This window comes from Vulpes vulpes, chromosome 2 (genome assembly GCF_048418805.1).
Source record: "Vulpes vulpes isolate BD-2025 chromosome 2, VulVul3, whole genome shotgun sequence".
NCBI classification, from domain to species: domain Eukaryota; kingdom Metazoa; phylum Chordata; class Mammalia; order Carnivora; family Canidae; genus Vulpes; species Vulpes vulpes.
The window spans coordinates 25,067,671-25,084,232 of record NC_132781.1 but is presented as its reverse complement, the minus strand read 5'-3'; the positions used below and the strand labels follow the sequence as shown (position 1 = coordinate 25,084,232).

Genomic DNA, 16,562 nt, shown 5'->3' with positions numbered 1-16,562 from the left:
GCCCCCAGCAAGTGGTGAGCTCTCGGGAAGGGAATCAAGACAAAGAGGTGGGGGGGGGGGGCAGGAGAGGGCAGCAGGGGATAAAGCTCCCTGTCCCTATGCTCTGCTCTCCTACCCAGACCCCTCTGAGGAGCCAAGTCCACAACCCACACTGCAAAAGGCAACTAGACCCTAGAGGGGATTAAAGCCATCGGGGTGTAACTGTCAGATGCAGCTTTAAAGTTAGTGAATCAAACCATTTTGGTTTTCTGTGTGTTCCACAGATTTAAAATATAGATCCTGAAGAGATGGTCCTTTCTTAAAAAATATATATGTAGCGCACACACACACATACACATATATATATATAATCTTCGAGTATAGAAGTGGTTTTTTTTAAAGTCGCTTTTCTTAGATCATCCAAATCTCCCAAGTGCTTTTCACATTGACTTATCTCACCAAGGATGGGGAAATGGAGGTGATGTGCAGGACAAGGAACTGCCCGAGACCTAGCCTAGGAGTCCAAGGTAGGTCAACCAAGACAGGTCCTCTACCTCCCCTAAACTTGAACCACCAAACCATATTCCTTCTGCTTCTGATAGAATAAACTTTCACAACCTTCCTGCTGGGCAAACGTCAGTGATGAGGGCAGCTGTGCCTAATTCAATTCACATTGGGACAGTCCCTCGCCACACTTCCTGGTCTCTTCTGGGAGCCGAACCAGCCACAGGAAAAGGACGTGGGCTTAAGGTGTGAAGGGACCAGGATCCCAAACTGAACACTGCAACAATCACATTTCAGGTACTGTGGGTGTTTGTTTTTTCTTTCCTGCTGGTATTTTGAACCAGATATTAAAGCATGCTTGCTGCTGGAAATTCACCTTAAATCACCAAATGGCCGATGTCTGAATGTTATCTGCTTCATTTTGGGATAAAGCATAGAGAGCCAGAGATGAAGTTGGAAGACCCTTTTTTTTGTCATTAGGACAGGTGGGAACCTCAAATTATACTGGCCTGATATTACCCCCTAAATGCTCTCTTGCTTCCCTCCTCTCTTTGGGGGAAGACCATTCTGGAGGTTATAAAGGAATGTCATGAGGACAAAGGGATAAGACATGAGCGAGGCTGGAACCTATCCCCAATCACATTTCCATACCTCCTATGTCTCCTGACTATCCACCACCCTAAATTAAGATTCTTTTAGTTTGGGTCCACTGTTAAAATCAATCAGATCAATCTAAAGATGATGGAGGAGATGGAGGGGCAGTCTGTCTGTCTGCTCCTTGGTCTGTTGATATAGACCAAAAAGAACAAGATGGGACTGAAATGAGAAAGAAAGAAAGGAAAGAAAGGAAAGGAAAGAAAGGAAAGAAAGGAAAGAAAGAAAAGAAAGAAAAGAAAGAAAAGAAAGAAAAGAAAGAAAAGAAAGAAAGAAAGAAAGAAAGAAAGAAAGAAAGAAAAAGAAAGATTGCAAGGACAAACCAGGTGGACCTCTCTGAGGGTGAGAGAGCAGTTTTATCTCTTCTACCAACGGAATCTTGGCTCCCATATTTCTAGACAGAGAAATGGAGTTCTTTTTAAACGGGTATATTTTTTTAGTTATTATTTCACTCCTCGATAAAACGGAGGCAATATTTTAAATATGTCAACAGCACCACTGGTGGGGAAAACTGGCTGGGATGCCCTTTAACCAAAAAGGGAAGAGAGGGAACCCCAGAGGCCGGTTGCTGGGTACTGTTATTTGGCCTCCGCAGGCCCACAGTTCTGCTAGGTCTCTGAATCCCAGCAGGCAGGAGTTCCTAGGAGGCCAGTGGCTTAGGAATTTGGGAGTAAGAAATCAGGGCCTCCCCCTAGACTCTCTCAACCTTGGGCCTACCTGCTCAGCCTCAGCCTCCTCCCCCAAAGAGCCAGCCCTTGCTGCCTTTCCCACAGGGCCTGTTCTCCATAGAGAGATCCTAAAGGCTTACACTGGCTCATGTTGTAAGAAATTATGAAACATAACTTTCTTGTTTTTTTCTTTTCATTAAAAAAATAATATATTCAAGACTATCAGCTTCTCTTTTGCTTTGCTTTTTCTTTTTTTTATATAAAATATCAGCAAGCCGCAAAGAAAAAAAAGATTAAAAAAAAGGTGGGGGGAACAAAAAGGAAAGTAATTGCTGAGGTAACTTCATACCTTGAGGTAGTTTACTTCGCACACAGCATTACCTGACTCCGCCCACATGTCATGGTTGTCTCGTTATCACTACTGTCGTTGTTGCAGTGTTGGAAGGAGGGGACTCCACGCATGGGCTTTTCCACATGCAGAGAGAGGCCTTCCTCCCTTCCCAGCACACTTGATAGCATTGTCCAAGGTAGCTAAAGTGCACCACCTGGCTAATATGCATTGACAATCAGTATATTAGGAGGGGGGAGGCCTAACCTCATTTAACTGATGGCTGCCGTCTTCCACAAGGGCTGAACTTCCAACGGGATCTTATTGAGCCTGGTAAATTAATAAATTAAGCTTATTTACCTCTCTGTGCATAACAATGCTGGTATTTTGAATTTTGTTTTCAGGCACAACTTCCATTGTGCCAATGATTCACGGAGGCAGAAGCCATCAGTTAAATATGCCTCTAGCATAAAAACAGAAGCAAATACTCTCCAATGTACTGAATATTCATAATACGTGCCAGATGACAGACTTTAACTTTACCGGGAGTTCAGGGTTGGGTTCCACATCCCACCGCCACCAAGGGAACAGTGCCGTGGTGGGGGAGTGCCCCGCAACTCCTGCCTCTGGGAACCAGCCCTTATAGGAGCACATGGGCTGGAGTGAGGGCACAGTGGCAGCCTTTGGGGCCACTCAAGTCCTCCATGGAACTGAGACTTTATCAAGGGGTTATGTCCCCTTCCCAGTGCTCATAATCCAATCATTAAAATAGACTTTAAAAAAATATAAAATCTGCCTGAGAATGATGGGAATCAAGGACAGTACAGTGGTCAGCCCCTATCCCGCTGAGCATTCAGTACCACCCATGTGCACCTAGATGGGTAGAAGTACGTGATGGGGCAGGGAATCTTGGTGGGGAAGTCCCGACAGAATGGAAAAATTTTAATTGCGCCAATTTTTCAAGATGGTGATCTGGACTAGATCAGCCATAAGGGCACTCCTTTTAAACGTGGATTACTATATATTTTAATCATATTTCTCCCCCATTCTTTATCCCCTGCTGTTCCTATTGGCTGGTTAGGGAAGGAGTGGAATTAAACTATAGATGCTGGTGTGTCTTCTCCTTTGAATCAATAACATAAGCAAAGCAATGCGTCAGTTCCCAGTTTTTCTAGTAGCAGTACAGATAAAACAATTTGTGTGAATATAGGAAGAGACTATATAGGAAGAAGCTATGTCAGGGCACAAGAATAGAGGTATTTTAATCAATGGACCAAGCAGGAGAAGGTTGGAAGGATTTTAGGGTTGAGAAGCAAACCATCCTTTGAGGCTGATTAAAACACCCCTCTGCATGATTCAAAAACCTGAAGGAAATTTTATTTCTCTTCCCACTGGGGTCTGACCCACCCTCTCGGTGGGACCTGGAGAACTTACTTAAAACAATCCACGTTTAAAAGCACCCTGAGCTAGAATTTCCATGGTGACACCCTGAGGGGTGGGCAGTGTCGGGCCAATTGGTTGGGCATGTGGGGCCGAGGGATCAGGGTTCCTCACTGGAACGTCTCTTTCTCAAGCAAGTGGGCAAACCTGATCTACATCCCGGCCCAAGTGTCCCTGATTCCCACTCATTCTCAGGCCTGCTGGGGAGAACGCGCTCTCGATTTCAGCCCGTTGTCCTTGAGTCGATGTGACGGGAAGGGGCTGGTCACTTCCTTCGTGCCTGGGCCTGGTTACTCTGTCCCTTTTGGTGCAGCTGCTTAACTTGGGCCAGGATATCTCGTATTTTCCGTTGCGCCATCTGTAGGAGAAGCAGACAGGAGGCAAGAGTGAAGATCTCCAAAGACATAAGAGAAAACCCGAGCCCAGGGAGAGAGGCCATTGAGTTCTAGACACCGACAGCAAACAGGAAGAGCAAGGGTGAGCAGTTCCTCTGCCTCCCCGTGGGCATTAAGCACCCAGGGGGCAATGCTACTGCATGGGACAGAGGACAGGAGATGGGGTGTGGAGGGAGGGCTGGAGAATGGACACAGGGACCAGAGTTCAAAAACTGACAAACTGCCACACATGTCACTGAACCTAAAATAAAACTCCGGGAGTATGTTTGCCAGAGGGTCATCAGGCAGGAGGCCTCCCCACAGATGTGAGCTCCACCCCCATGAAAATATCCCCAGCAAAGGGGATGAAATGTCTGGACGTGGAGTTACAAGCAAGAAGTGAAACAAACTCTGCCATTAAAAAAAAAAAAAAAAAAGGAGAAAATATGCAAAGATCCGACTCCTCTTTTCTTGAAGGTTTCTTCCCTAAGAACAGAGTTCTGCTGCGAGCAAAACCAATGGCAAGCATGGTGCACTGAACAGTTTACCAATAATCGCTTCCTTCCATAAAGGTAGTGTTTGGTTTCTTGGTTCAAGAAAAAGGTGGTCTAGGTTGGGGAAAGGCTGTGGACTCTGTATTTATGTCACTTCCTACTCAGTCAGCCACAAGTGGATGGTTTACCTAGGTTTCCCCCTAATTCAGTCTAACAAATGAAAAATACCCGCACCACCCCTTTAGGTACTGAGTACATCCTGGCTCTGCACATACTCGGATCTATCCTTTACCTTCTCACACCTCATGCTCCTCCATTGGTAAAATGAGGTTGTCACAGGGATTAAATGAGTTAATCTATGTCAATCACAAAGGATGGTGCTTAGTATATCAGATGCACCCATAAATCTTAGATGCTACCGCAGCTCTTGTTGTACTTCTCTGAGGATTAGAGCAGCTGGCTAGCTCAGTGGCTGAGAGTCTGCCTTTGGCTCAGGGCATGATCCCGGGGTCCTAAGATCAAGTCTAGCATCGGGCTCCCGAAAGGGAGCCTGCTTCACCTTCTGCATGTCTCTGCCTCTCTTTCTCTCATGAATAAATTAATTTTAAAAAATGCTTCCCCAAGGATTGTCACCGGCAGTTTCTTAGCCAAGGCCATACAGCAGAAAGGCCACATGGGGTTTGAAATCAAAGCCCTCTGCCTCCAAAACACACGTTCCTGGTGCTGTGCAGCCACACCACACTGGAGCTGAGAGCTGGGGTTCCAGGCTCCCATTCAGCCCTTGGCTGCTTAGGCAGCACCAGCCAGGCCATAGGCCTGCTAGGAAGTATGTATCCTCTGAACTGAAGGGGGTGTGTCCAGGGGATCTCCATATCCCTTCCAGTTCCAATTTTAGGAAAACCTCACTACCACCACCTTTCAAACTCTGACTTTCAAAATTCAGAGCATTTGAATTTGATATCCACCCTCTTTCCAGACTCTGGGGCCAGTCCCAATCAATACCGAGCAGTGCTGACTGGACCTCTGGAGGTGGTGTGGAGATGGTGAGTTCTGGAATGGGGAGGCAGAACTGTAACAAGGGGTGCAGTAGTGAGAAAGGCAAAGGGACCGTACTGGACAAAGGCAATCTGGAATACCGTCATTACTATTACTATTCCACAGACAAGACTGGGTGGGTGGGTAATACGAATTTCATTTCTAGTCCAGTGCAAAAGGGGATAGCAAAGAACTAACGGCAAACAGGAAAAAACTCTTAATATATAGCAAGTAACACAGAATATATAGTATATGTACAAGTTCTCAAATCACTTTCCCTAAGGAGGACAAAACATCTACACATCACACTCCCACACTTAGAAAAGAATGGTCCAGCCCATAGGCAGGCATAGTGCCCAGGACTCAAAGCCATGCCAAGTCAACGTCTAGAGTTTTGCTTCTCTGATCCTCGGGCTCCTGCTGCCTCTCTACAAGGCAAGAGTGCCATACGTACCTGGCTGGCATAAAAATGCCCAATGATCTTGACGATGACCTGGTCATTCTCATCTGGGGTCTGGTCTCTTGGCACCACCACCTCAGCCGCTGTCAAATTCTGCAATTCATTCACCTGGGTGGAGTGAGGGGCAGAAAGAAGCTCAGGGTGCTATCAAGAAGGCATGCAGAGGCCTGCAGGGAGGGGCAGCAGGCAAGTCACTAACGGGTAACTGAAGGACTCAAGAGCTGGGCTTGGGGACAGAATTAAGTAGGAAACATATTGGGAGTCCTAAAGTTGTACAGGATAGGGGAGCAGGCTGAGACCCCGAAACTTCCAATCTGGCCCCAAGGCTCACCGTTTTGCCGCCTTTGCCAATGACTCGGCCAGCAGCTGACGCTGGCACCCGGATGTGGGTCTCCAGCTTGACTTCTTCCTTGGGACCAAAGAAATTCTCCTCCTTGAGTTTTCCATAAATTCTTCCCTGAGCCTGAGAGAAGGTCCTTGTTAATCAGCGGATCATACACATAACAAAAGGGAAGTGGGTAAACATGAAAACAGGCCCCCAAGCTCCACCCTTTGGAGCTTCAGCCCCAAGGGCCCAACCCAGGGATGCATCAGCCATCCACAACAGGTGATAGGAACATGACCAAGAATTGTAAGACCAGAGAGCCTGGGTAGAGTAACTGAATACATACTTCCCAGAAGAATTCATAAGCTAAAAAACCCTGCAGGGTCTAGGATGATCCCATTTACTTGAATAAGGCAGCCAAAAGAATCAGCCAGAAGACAGTCTGTTGGATACCCCACACAGCCGCTAGAGCGTCCCCATTCTCTCTCTCCATCCCTGCCTCGGTCGGGATGACCTAACTCTTAGCTCTCTGGCTATGTGACCAAAAGTTCGGGGCCTAGCAATGTACAAGGACAAAAAGGAGAGGAGGGGATTTGGCATCAAAGATCTTGCTTAGGGCAGCCCCGGTGGCGCAGCGGTTTGGCGCCGCCTGCAGCCTGGAGTGTGATCCTCAAGACCCAGGATCAAATCCCACATCGGGCTCCCTGCGTAGAGCCTGCTTCTCCCTCTGTCTGTGTCTCTGCCCCTCTCTCTCTGTGTCTATGAATAAATAAATAAAATCTTAAAAAAAAAAAGATCTTGCTTAACTAAGGCAGGGTACAAGAAAGAAGCACTCAAGCTTCCTTCGGTCCCCAATTTCTGTTCACCCCGAGAAGTAAAAAGAGTAAGGAAGTCAACGGAAAGGAGTTCGATGCCAAACTGAAAGCAGCATCACAAGGCTGTCCCTGCACAGGAGCTCTAAGTGTTAAGCAGGGAAGCCTGGCTGGCTCAGTCAATAGAGCAGGAGACTCTTGATCTCGGGGTCGTGGGTACAAGCCCCACGCTCAGTGCAGAGATTACTTAAATGAATTAAAACTTTTTTTAAAAAGCATCAGGCAGATTTGTACTCCCACCCAACCTCCATTCCCTTCTTTGGAAAAAGACAGATGAGAACCTTAAACTGAGCCTCTGGGGGTCCAGTGATGATGACCATACGAACTTTGGAGTCAGGAGTTTCGGGAGGAGCAATCTAGAAAGCAAAGAGCTGGTCAAAGAGGTACTCTCCACCCTCCCCCAAGCCCCCTGCCACCACCCCAATTCCACCGCCCACTTCTGAGGGCTACGAGAGGCAAGACCCAAGGCCCTGAGCCCCACAGGCATTGCCCCTGCACCAAATATGTGAAGAAGATGGGCGTGAATGTGTTCCAGGGAGGTTTCCTAATCAGGGCCTCCCCACTGCCCACCCTCCCAAACTCCTGGGGAGGGTTTGGTAGGGTCCTGCTCAGAGGGTGGGGCACAGATGAGGAGGGTGGGGACCACCCTTCAGCAGAGAAGAATCTCTGACCAACTCCTTTAGGACCATCAATACGAATGGAGTTCGCCTTGTGGAATAGAACTTTGTTTGACGAGGACAGACTCTCCCTTCTCCCCGCGCTGGACCCTAGCCAAGGAAGGTGAAAAAACAGCTGGCATCTATAACCACTGACTGCCAGGCACTGACCAAAGGATACCTGACTGCATCACTTCACAGTATTATGCCAGTGGCTGCGGTGATGAGCCCCTTTAGCTTTGAGGCTGAACCCACATCAGTCTGTGCCAGAGCTCGGGCTCTCCTCCTACACTGCAACTGCACCTCCTTCTTTGCCCAAAAGCCGAGGAGCACCAAAGGTCCTGGCAAGTTCAAAACCAAAGGGGACTGCAATCCCTCAGAGACAGAGGCCACACAACAGCAGCCACGTGTGGCACCCAGGGACATAGGTGGTGGATGCAGTGTTCCCCTCGTCCCAGGACCCAGGAGGACCCAGAGCAGGTCACCTTAATGGAGGCACTGGCAAAACGGGAGAGCTGTTTGATGTGCTGCCCCTTCTTCCCAATGATGGCGCCCACTGCCTGTGCAGGGATGAACACCTGCACCATCTCCTGCTCCGGAGCCTGCTGTCAAGACAGAGCACGTCATTACCATGGGCCAAGGATACAGGAGTCCCTCCACACCCCAGGTGAGCATTCCCCAAAGGGAAGATAACATGGGCTACGTGCTCCTTGGCACTCCCCGTGCCCAGCAAGCACAAAGGGGAAGGAAGAGTGCCTCCAGCATCTCAGGTGCCGGCCACATGGCTGGGAATCCTGCCCAGGAGAGGCATCCCAGACCTCCCTGCCCTCTTCAAGAATTCTCTGGGTGTCAAGCTCCCGCATGGTACTGGACCCTACCAAAGGCCATGGAAGGGTCCAGGGTTCCCCTGTAAGATTAGATCTTGCACCTACCATAAAGGAGCTGTAGGGAGCAGCTCCCGTGACACTGCTGGGAGGTGGTGGGACTGCACTGGACGAGGCTGGGAAAAGACCCACAGCTGCCAAGTTCAGGCCGGGGATGAGATGTGACTGCAGCTGGGAAAGGAAGGTGAGGAGGGAGAGGTCAGCTCAGGCTACAGGGGCCTAGTTGAACCCAGAGGGCAGGGGTGGGGTGGAGGACACAGGAGAACTGAGTGCTTTTCTGGTTCTCACACACACCTAGAGTGTGGAGCCATGAGTAATGGAACATTTTTGCTGGACCAAGAACCAGCAACAGCAACTCCAACCAGAAGGGTCCACCAGAGCCTCAGATGTACCATCTCTCTGGTGATTTACTCAACTACCCTACGCTAGAACATTCCTATGAAAAGGCACAGCAAGGACAGATCTCCGTTAGATATCTAGGACTCACCTTTTCTCCTGTACCCCACATCCTCAATCCCCTTTAAAAACCAGATGAAGGACGCCTGAGTGGCTCAGTGGTTGAGCGTCTGCCTTTGGCTCAGGTGTGATCCCGGAGTCCCGGGATTGAGTCCCACATCGGGCTCCCCCGCAGGGAGGCTGCTTCTCTCTGCCTATACCTCTGCCTCTCATGAGTAAATGAAGTCTTTTAAAAAATTTAAAATTAAATAAAAACCAAATGAGAGGGCAACCCGGGTGGCTCAGCGGTTTAGTGATGCCTTCAGCCCAGGGCCTGATCCTGGAGACCCGGGATCGAGTCCCACATCAGGCTCCCTGGATGGAGCCTGCTTCTCCCTCTGCCTGTGTCTCTGCTTCTCTCTTTCTGTGACTCTTATGAATAAATAAAATCTTAAAAAAAAAAATCAGATGAAAATTACGGCCCCTCTCTTCACTGAAGTACACACAAATACCAATTTTATAGGAAAATCACAGACTGAAGCCCAAGAGGAGACCCGACCCCAGGAAGCAGATAAAGATCTCTTAATGACCTGCAGGAATGGAGATCCCAAGTGTGTGACCTGCCCACCTACATGGAGACCTCCCCCCTTTCTGCTGTGCCTCAGCCTCAGAGAGGGGTAAAGCAGCCACCTCTGCCACTCACACTCATGGCAGCCACGTCGTTCTCGTAGGCCTCTCGAACTTTCTTCATGATCTCCTGCTCAGCCCTGCAGCAGTTCTCAATGGCCCCCTTCACGGTGATAGTCCTCTCAGGGTTATACAGGGTAAGGTCCTGCAGCCTGGTGGGACAGCAGAGCCAAGTCACCCTTGCACTGACAGGCCAGGACCAGGAAGTGGCCCCAGCTAGGAATTAGCCACAAAAACAGCTCCTGCAGGCTGTTTAACTTTTGGCAAACAGCTCCCTGTCTCTCGCCTTTGTTCTGTAACCAGAGCAGGGAGGAAGGAAGGTGCAGGGAGATGAGAGTACCCAACTGAAACCCCTCGATGTGGAATGAACCCAATCACAGATAGGTTTTCATCCCTGGTAAAGCAAGAAGGATGTTCAGAACTGGAAGCTTCTCCAGTAGTTCTACACAATCCATTTCCTGTGCTTTTGGAACAGACCAAGTCAGGGATGAAATGAAGAGGCACAGGGCTCAGAGAATCCTCAGACAAGGGCCTGGGTGGGTCCACTTCTCATGGCCTGGCAAACATGCCCAAGACCCCAAAGCCCCGGCTCCCAACTGCAGGGGACAGGTGTAATGTGCAGAACAGGGGATGGACAGATTCACTCCAACAATACGAGCCCTCACAGATATAAATGTTCTTTGCCACTGCACAGATTCTCCTTCAGTAGGGCAGAAACTGCATACAACTTAGGGAACCCAAATATTAAGGCTCTCTAATGACACATTGGTGCCCCCAGGCCCTTGGGCATCCCACTCATAAAGAGGTAAATGACAGCCTTACGAGGAGATGGTGATCTTGGTCTCTGTGTCCTGCTCCACCTTCTTCAGATTCCGTCCTTCCTTGCCAATGAGACGCCCCACAAAGTTATTATGGGCGAGGATCTTCAGGGGAACCTCGTCGGCCCTTGGGAAGGGTAAGGGACAAGAGCTGCTAAGTGGTGAGCCGCGCAGAGACCCAGACAGCATGCAACTGCAAATGTGGGGTTTCCAGTATGAAATTACATCCCAAAAGATTAAAAAAAAAAAAAAAGATGGGTGGGTGCTTAGTGCTAGAGATGGGGAGGTAGGGACAGGCTGCCAAGAGCCACATGGAACTATCAGAGCAATGGCCATGCTCACTGTCATAATTGTGATAATGGTTCTACAGGTCCATGCATGGTAAAACCCATTCACAGCTGTCTGTTTTAAAATAGCCACTCGAGAATGCCATGCAGTTTTAGAAAGGTGATCCATAATGTAAAAAAAGCAAACTGTAGAATTGCGCTCATTATGATTCTATGTGTGCTAAAACAGGCACATGCACATACACCTATGCACACACAAATGTACACACAAATACACACATTATAAATGCACAGAGTTGCTAAGAGGGTGTACAGGGGTGTTCGTTACTTGTGGGAAAGAGGACTTCATGTTTCAGTTTATGTCGTCTGTCTCCTACTTATCTCTGCATTCTTGCTAATAAGTCTGTGTTGTAGTGGGGGGAGGTAGCAATTCCCTCCTTACAAGAAACACTGAATAAAAGCCTTACGTTTTGGTGTCCTTTGCTTCCTTATGCATAATCTCCAAGATCATCTTACACGCAGATGAGCAGCCCTCAGGGGTTGAGTGGACGCTGATGGCCTTCTCTGCAGCGCCTGCATTCTCCTTCCTGTGCACATCTATCCTGAGGACCACAAAGCCAAGGACAGTTAAGGGAGTCCCTGGTAAAACCCAGAATCTTCTTCACATATCTTGCTACTTCTCAACTGAAGCACAGAAACAACTCTTGAAACAAGTCCAAGCACAGAATGGGGAAGGGCAGAGAAAGGGCCAGGGTCATGTGGCCAGCCTGCTGCTCTGGATTCTCTCCATCAGGAGGTGGTGGACAATGGTTGCATCTGGCATGGGAACGAACACAGGGCTGGCAAATGGCAGCCCACAACACTAAAGCTCCATTTCCTCTTAAATTCTGGATTCCCTCATGAAACAACTATAAAGGGAAGGCACACTGTCCCAAGCTTAGACTAATAAAGGATGTATTTGGAATAAGGATAGGATGTGGCTTTTTCTTTTCCAGAGTACACTGATCAGCTATAAAGATAAGAGGGGTCGGGCAGCCCCGGTGGCTGCAGCGGTTTAGCGCCGCCTGCAGCCCAGGGCATGATCCTGGAGATCCTGGATCAAGTCCCATGTCAGGCTCTCTGTATGATGCCTGCGCTCTCTGTATGATGCCTGCTTCTCCCTCTGCCTGTGTCTCTGCCTCTCTCTCCCTCTGTCTCTATGAATAAATAAATAAAATCTTTAAAAAAAAGATAAGAGGTGTCAACTACATGCAAATAAGAAAAAATAAAGTTGGGGCACCTGAATGGCTCATTCAGTTATGCATGTGCCTATGGCTCAGGTCGTGATCTCCGGCTCCTAGGATTGAGCCCCTCATCAGGCTCTCTGCTCAGTGGAGAATCTGCTTCTCCCTGTCCCCCTCCTTGTTCTCACAAACACTATCTCTCTCTCAAATAAAATATTTTTTAAAAATAGAAGTCAAATTCAGCTTTGCGCTGTGGCAGTATCGTAGCCAATGAGGTTTATCCGAGGCGTGATTATTGCTAAAAATAGAAGTCAAATTCTAAAAGATTAGAGGGGGTAGCTGTGGTGAACATTGGAGATGGGACAGGATGGTGACCTATTCTTGAGGGCCAACCTTGGCCAGGCTGCTGAGCCCAATGTCCACTAACAAGCAGCACTGAAACCACAGAGCACCAAAGAGTAGCTGACTCATCTAGACTAGGTTTGCTTGATGTGACTTCCTGTAAGAAATTGCAGAACCCTTCTTACTAATGACTGTGTGCCTCAGCCTCTGCCACCAAATGGGAAGCCCCAGGCCCACTTAACATCCCCACTTGCCCTCACCGTTCCAGGAGGCTGCAATTGGAAGTAATGACCACTGCAGGCCCCCCAACCCCAAATGAAGAAAAAAGGGAATACATTCCAGGCAACATCGCCTAAGTAGTAAATACTAAGACTCTTCGGTGTGCTTCCTGGAGGCGCCCCACCTCCATTTCCCAACAGCCAAGACTTACTTAGACTGGGTCTGTTTCGTGATGTTTCGGATGGTGGCCCCCTCCTTGCCAATGATGGCACCCACATACTGGGTGGGCACCAGGAGCCGCAGGGGGATATCCACTTGCTGCTGCTTGGCTGGAGCCCCTGCCGCCACAGGGGAGCCCTGGCGAGGCTGACCCCGAGAGCCAAAGCCTCCTCGGCGCCCGTTCTCAGGACCCTGTGCTATCTGCTCATCAGGAATGTAAGAGACCTTTAAGGCGTGGTTCTCCAACTGGTGGCCATTCAGCTTCATGATGGCTCTGAGGACAAAGGGAAATCTACTGGTCACTCCAATCCATGACAATACCACCAAATGCACTCCATGTATAAAGCATTCCGGGTTACAACATGAAATATACTAAAAGCAAGGGAGAAGACCTATCCACCACTCCCACCTCCACCTCAGAGAACTTTCCAGTCTAAATTAAATGGATGAAGACAGGGGTACCTTGGGTGGCTCAGTAGGTTAAGTATCTGCCTTTGGCTCAGATCATGATCTCAGGGTCCTGGGACTGAGCCCCGCATTGGACTCCCCGCCTGGCAGGAAATCGGCTCCCTCTCCCTCTGCCCCAATCTGCTTATGCTCTCTCTCAAAAAAATAAAATCTTAGGAAAATAACGGCTGAAGACAAAGGGAAACCCAAGTAAGTATTTTCAATGAATTTTGAATTGGCCTATTAATTTCAGCCAGAACTACCAGATCCGTGTGAGTGAATGAATTTAATAAAAACATGAGAAACAAGAGACTTTTTTTTACACTTATTGAGTTGGCACCTTCCATATTTGAGAAAACTGTAAAAAAAATTTAAAAAAAGAGTTGGAGACAGAATGTTCTTGCTTACAGCTTGGAAGCAGGAGTTTAAATATACCTAGAATGCCTGAAAACCAGGAGTGAGTAACATTGGGGGGGAGGGGCAGGCTCCATCCAGTCCCAGCCTGGCTGATGCAGGTTAGAAAAGTTAACAAGGCAGGATGCTTGGGTGGCTCAGTGGTTGATCATCTGCCTTTGGTTCAGGGTGTGTTCCTGAGGCCCTGGGGTCAAGTCCATCAACAGGCTCCCCACAAGGAGCCTGCTTCTCCCCCTGTCTAAGCCTCTGCCTCTCTATGTGTCTCTCATGAATAAATAAATAAAATCTTTTAAAAAGAAAGAAAAGTTAACAAGGCAACAACAGAGAGCAGGGAATAAGCTGAGTATTGACATGACCTTTAGAGCCAGGCTAAGGACCATACACTGGCCACAAGAGACAATAGGGGCCTCCAGAAAATCCTGAGCCTGAGAGCGGTCTAAAGAAAATGGGGACTAAAAAAAAAAAAAAGAGAGAATGGGGACTGGCTCAATTAGTAGAGTGTGCTAAGTCTTGATCCCAAGGTCATGAGTTCAAGCCCCACGTTGGGTATAGGGATAACTTTTTAAAACAAACTTAAAACAAATTAAAAATAGGGGCACCTGGAGGCTCAATGGTTGAGCATCTGTCTTTGGTTCAGGTCATGATTCCAGGGTCCTGGGATTGAGTCTCGCATCCGGCCCCCTGTGGGGAGCCTGCTTCTTCCTCTGCCTATGTGTCTGCCTCTCTCTGTGTATCTCATGAATAAATAAAGTTTTTTTAAAAATAAAGGAAATTGTATTTGAAGAAGTGGTGGGATTTTTACAATGCATCACCACCCAGTTAGAGACAGCATTCTGAAGGAACAAGAAAGCAATCAAAAGCACAATGTAGCAAAAGGCCTGTAACAGGTCTTACACAAATCTTACATAAATGCACAAAATGTACAAAGTGTGTCAGTACCAGTAGATGAGAAGTGTAATTGCTCAACCAAAGGGCTTAAGAATCGAGAAAGCATGGGTGTGGTGGGACTAACAGGACCCCACAACAGCATAAACTGGGCTCATGGCCTCACCACAATAAAATGTCTGCCCCCCCCCCCCCCCAGCAGAACAAGAACAAATCCCTTTTTTAAATCTCGCAGTTCCTCCTCACTATCACTAGATGGCACAATCAACACAGCAAAGGACTCTTGCAGGTCCAAGGCAGCTAGAGAAATCCAACAGAAAACCTATCTATTCTCTCACAGAGGATTTCCCCTTTCCTGGAAGGGCCCTTGGGTCTCTTCCCTTCTGTGAATTTGCTATCAATCCTGAGGAGTTTCTGAACTTTTAAGATCCCTGAACCAAAGAACAAGAGTCTGCAATTGGCTATCACAATAACGGAATCCAAGCAGGCACTACTGCCTGTGTGGACCCCAGCCCTGTAAGAGGTACCTGGCTCCCAATACCTCCCAAAGATCCACCCTGGCCCGCTTCCCAGCCCACTCACTGCCTGGTCTGTTCCCGGTTGGAATAGGTGACATTCACCACAGCAGTCTCACTCTCGGTGTTCACTGGGGGAGCAAAACAGAAGCCAAGGTTAGAGCAGTGAGATCTGGAAATGCCACCAAGGAATCCCAAGCATTTAAAGCTCATCCTTCCAGGTTAGAAGGTTATAGAAGTTACATGTGTTTGAAGAAAATACTGGGATGACAAGGAAAAATATTTCCCCTTTTAGAACCCTCTCACCAGAAATCTTAGAAAATTCAAACCTTTTTACATTCTCCCATCTGTGTCTTCCTCTGATTCCCTCTGGCCAGCCGCCAAGAGAGCTGGGCAACAAAATAGTGCAGTGAACACAGCAGTTAGGCAGCGGGGAGTGCACGCACACACCCCATCTAGGAAGCAAATTTATTCTGGGGAAGCCAAACTAGTTGAAAATACATACACAGTAAGATTAGCAATTTACAGAAGCAAACATCCTGAGACATGGTCTGTAAGAATATGGTAAAGAGATGTACATCCATTACAGAGCATCCTCAAGGACAGATGAAACGTGAGTGTATCATGACCTAGCTAAGTGGGCAGAGAGAAGCATCTGCTAGGTAGCCCAGGGGTGGCGATTTCGTGAGTATTCCAAACATCTTGGCAATGGAAATGCACATTCAATCCATCAAAAATTCATGGTACCTGCCATTCATTAAGGCCACCTAAATCATTTGCACTTAATCATGAATCCTCTTGGACTTCATTTGACTTTGCCATACACTCTCTCCTACAGCCAGTCCCAGACTGGGCTGGACATTAGAATTCCAGATGTGGGATCCCTGGGTGGCGCAGCGGTTTGGCGCCCAGGGCGCGATCCTGGAGACCCGGGATCGAATCCCACGTCGGGCTCCTGGTGCATGGAGTCTGCTTCTCCCTCTGCCTATGTCTCTGCCTCTCTCTCTCTCTCTCTGTGACTATCATAAATAAATAAAAATTAAAAAAAAAAGAATTCCAGATGTCTGAAGGCACACCTCTTATTTTAAGTTAATGAGATTAACCTGTCTTATCATCACTGTCTTTTGATTTAGGGTTTCCTAGGCCAGCTCAGCACCACTACACCAGGGTGGAGGACACTGCCAAAACCAAGACTCTGCCCCCACTTCCCTGAGGCTAGTAAGTTACCTGGCCACAAATCCTCAGTGCAGACCACTCTTAACCCCTCTGGCCTTCATCAGCAGAATCTCCCCCACCACTACTACAGTAGGGTATGGAAAGATTGTTCTTTCCAGTTAAACTGAAACGGGAGTCAAACTGACCAAAGCTCTGCTGTCATGGAGTTCACATTCTAGCGGG

At 48.1% G+C, this 16,562-nt stretch overlaps 1 protein-coding gene and 1 pseudogene across 1 annotated transcript in view; one reads left to right on the top strand and one right to left on the bottom strand.

The window, feature by feature from the left end:
- Positions 1 to 2,037: 2,037 nt before the first annotated feature.
- The window catches only part of IGF2BP1 (insulin like growth factor 2 mRNA binding protein 1), a 42,327-nt gene continuing 27,802 nt past the window's right edge, over positions 2,038 to 16,562 (bottom strand). The window contains exons 5-15 of the mRNA XM_025996230.2: positions 15,232 to 15,295; positions 12,896 to 13,177; positions 11,368 to 11,502; positions 10,618 to 10,740; positions 9,812 to 9,947; positions 8,722 to 8,844; positions 8,275 to 8,394; positions 7,415 to 7,489; positions 6,268 to 6,399; positions 5,931 to 6,044; positions 2,038 to 3,931 (exon numbers count right to left, since the gene is read on the bottom strand). Coding sequence (XP_025852015.1) covers positions 3,839 to 3,931; positions 5,931 to 6,044; positions 6,268 to 6,399; positions 7,415 to 7,489; positions 8,275 to 8,394; positions 8,722 to 8,844; positions 9,812 to 9,947; positions 10,618 to 10,740; positions 11,368 to 11,502; positions 12,896 to 13,177; positions 15,232 to 15,295 — 1,397 coding nt within the window. The 3' untranslated portion in view covers positions 2,038 to 3,838. The remainder of the gene's footprint in view (positions 3,932 to 5,930; positions 6,045 to 6,267; positions 6,400 to 7,414; positions 7,490 to 8,274; positions 8,395 to 8,721; positions 8,845 to 9,811; positions 9,948 to 10,617; positions 10,741 to 11,367; positions 11,503 to 12,895; positions 13,178 to 15,231; positions 15,296 to 16,562) is intronic.
- On the top strand, positions 12,365 to 12,522 carry LOC112918181 (U4 spliceosomal RNA; annotated as a pseudogene).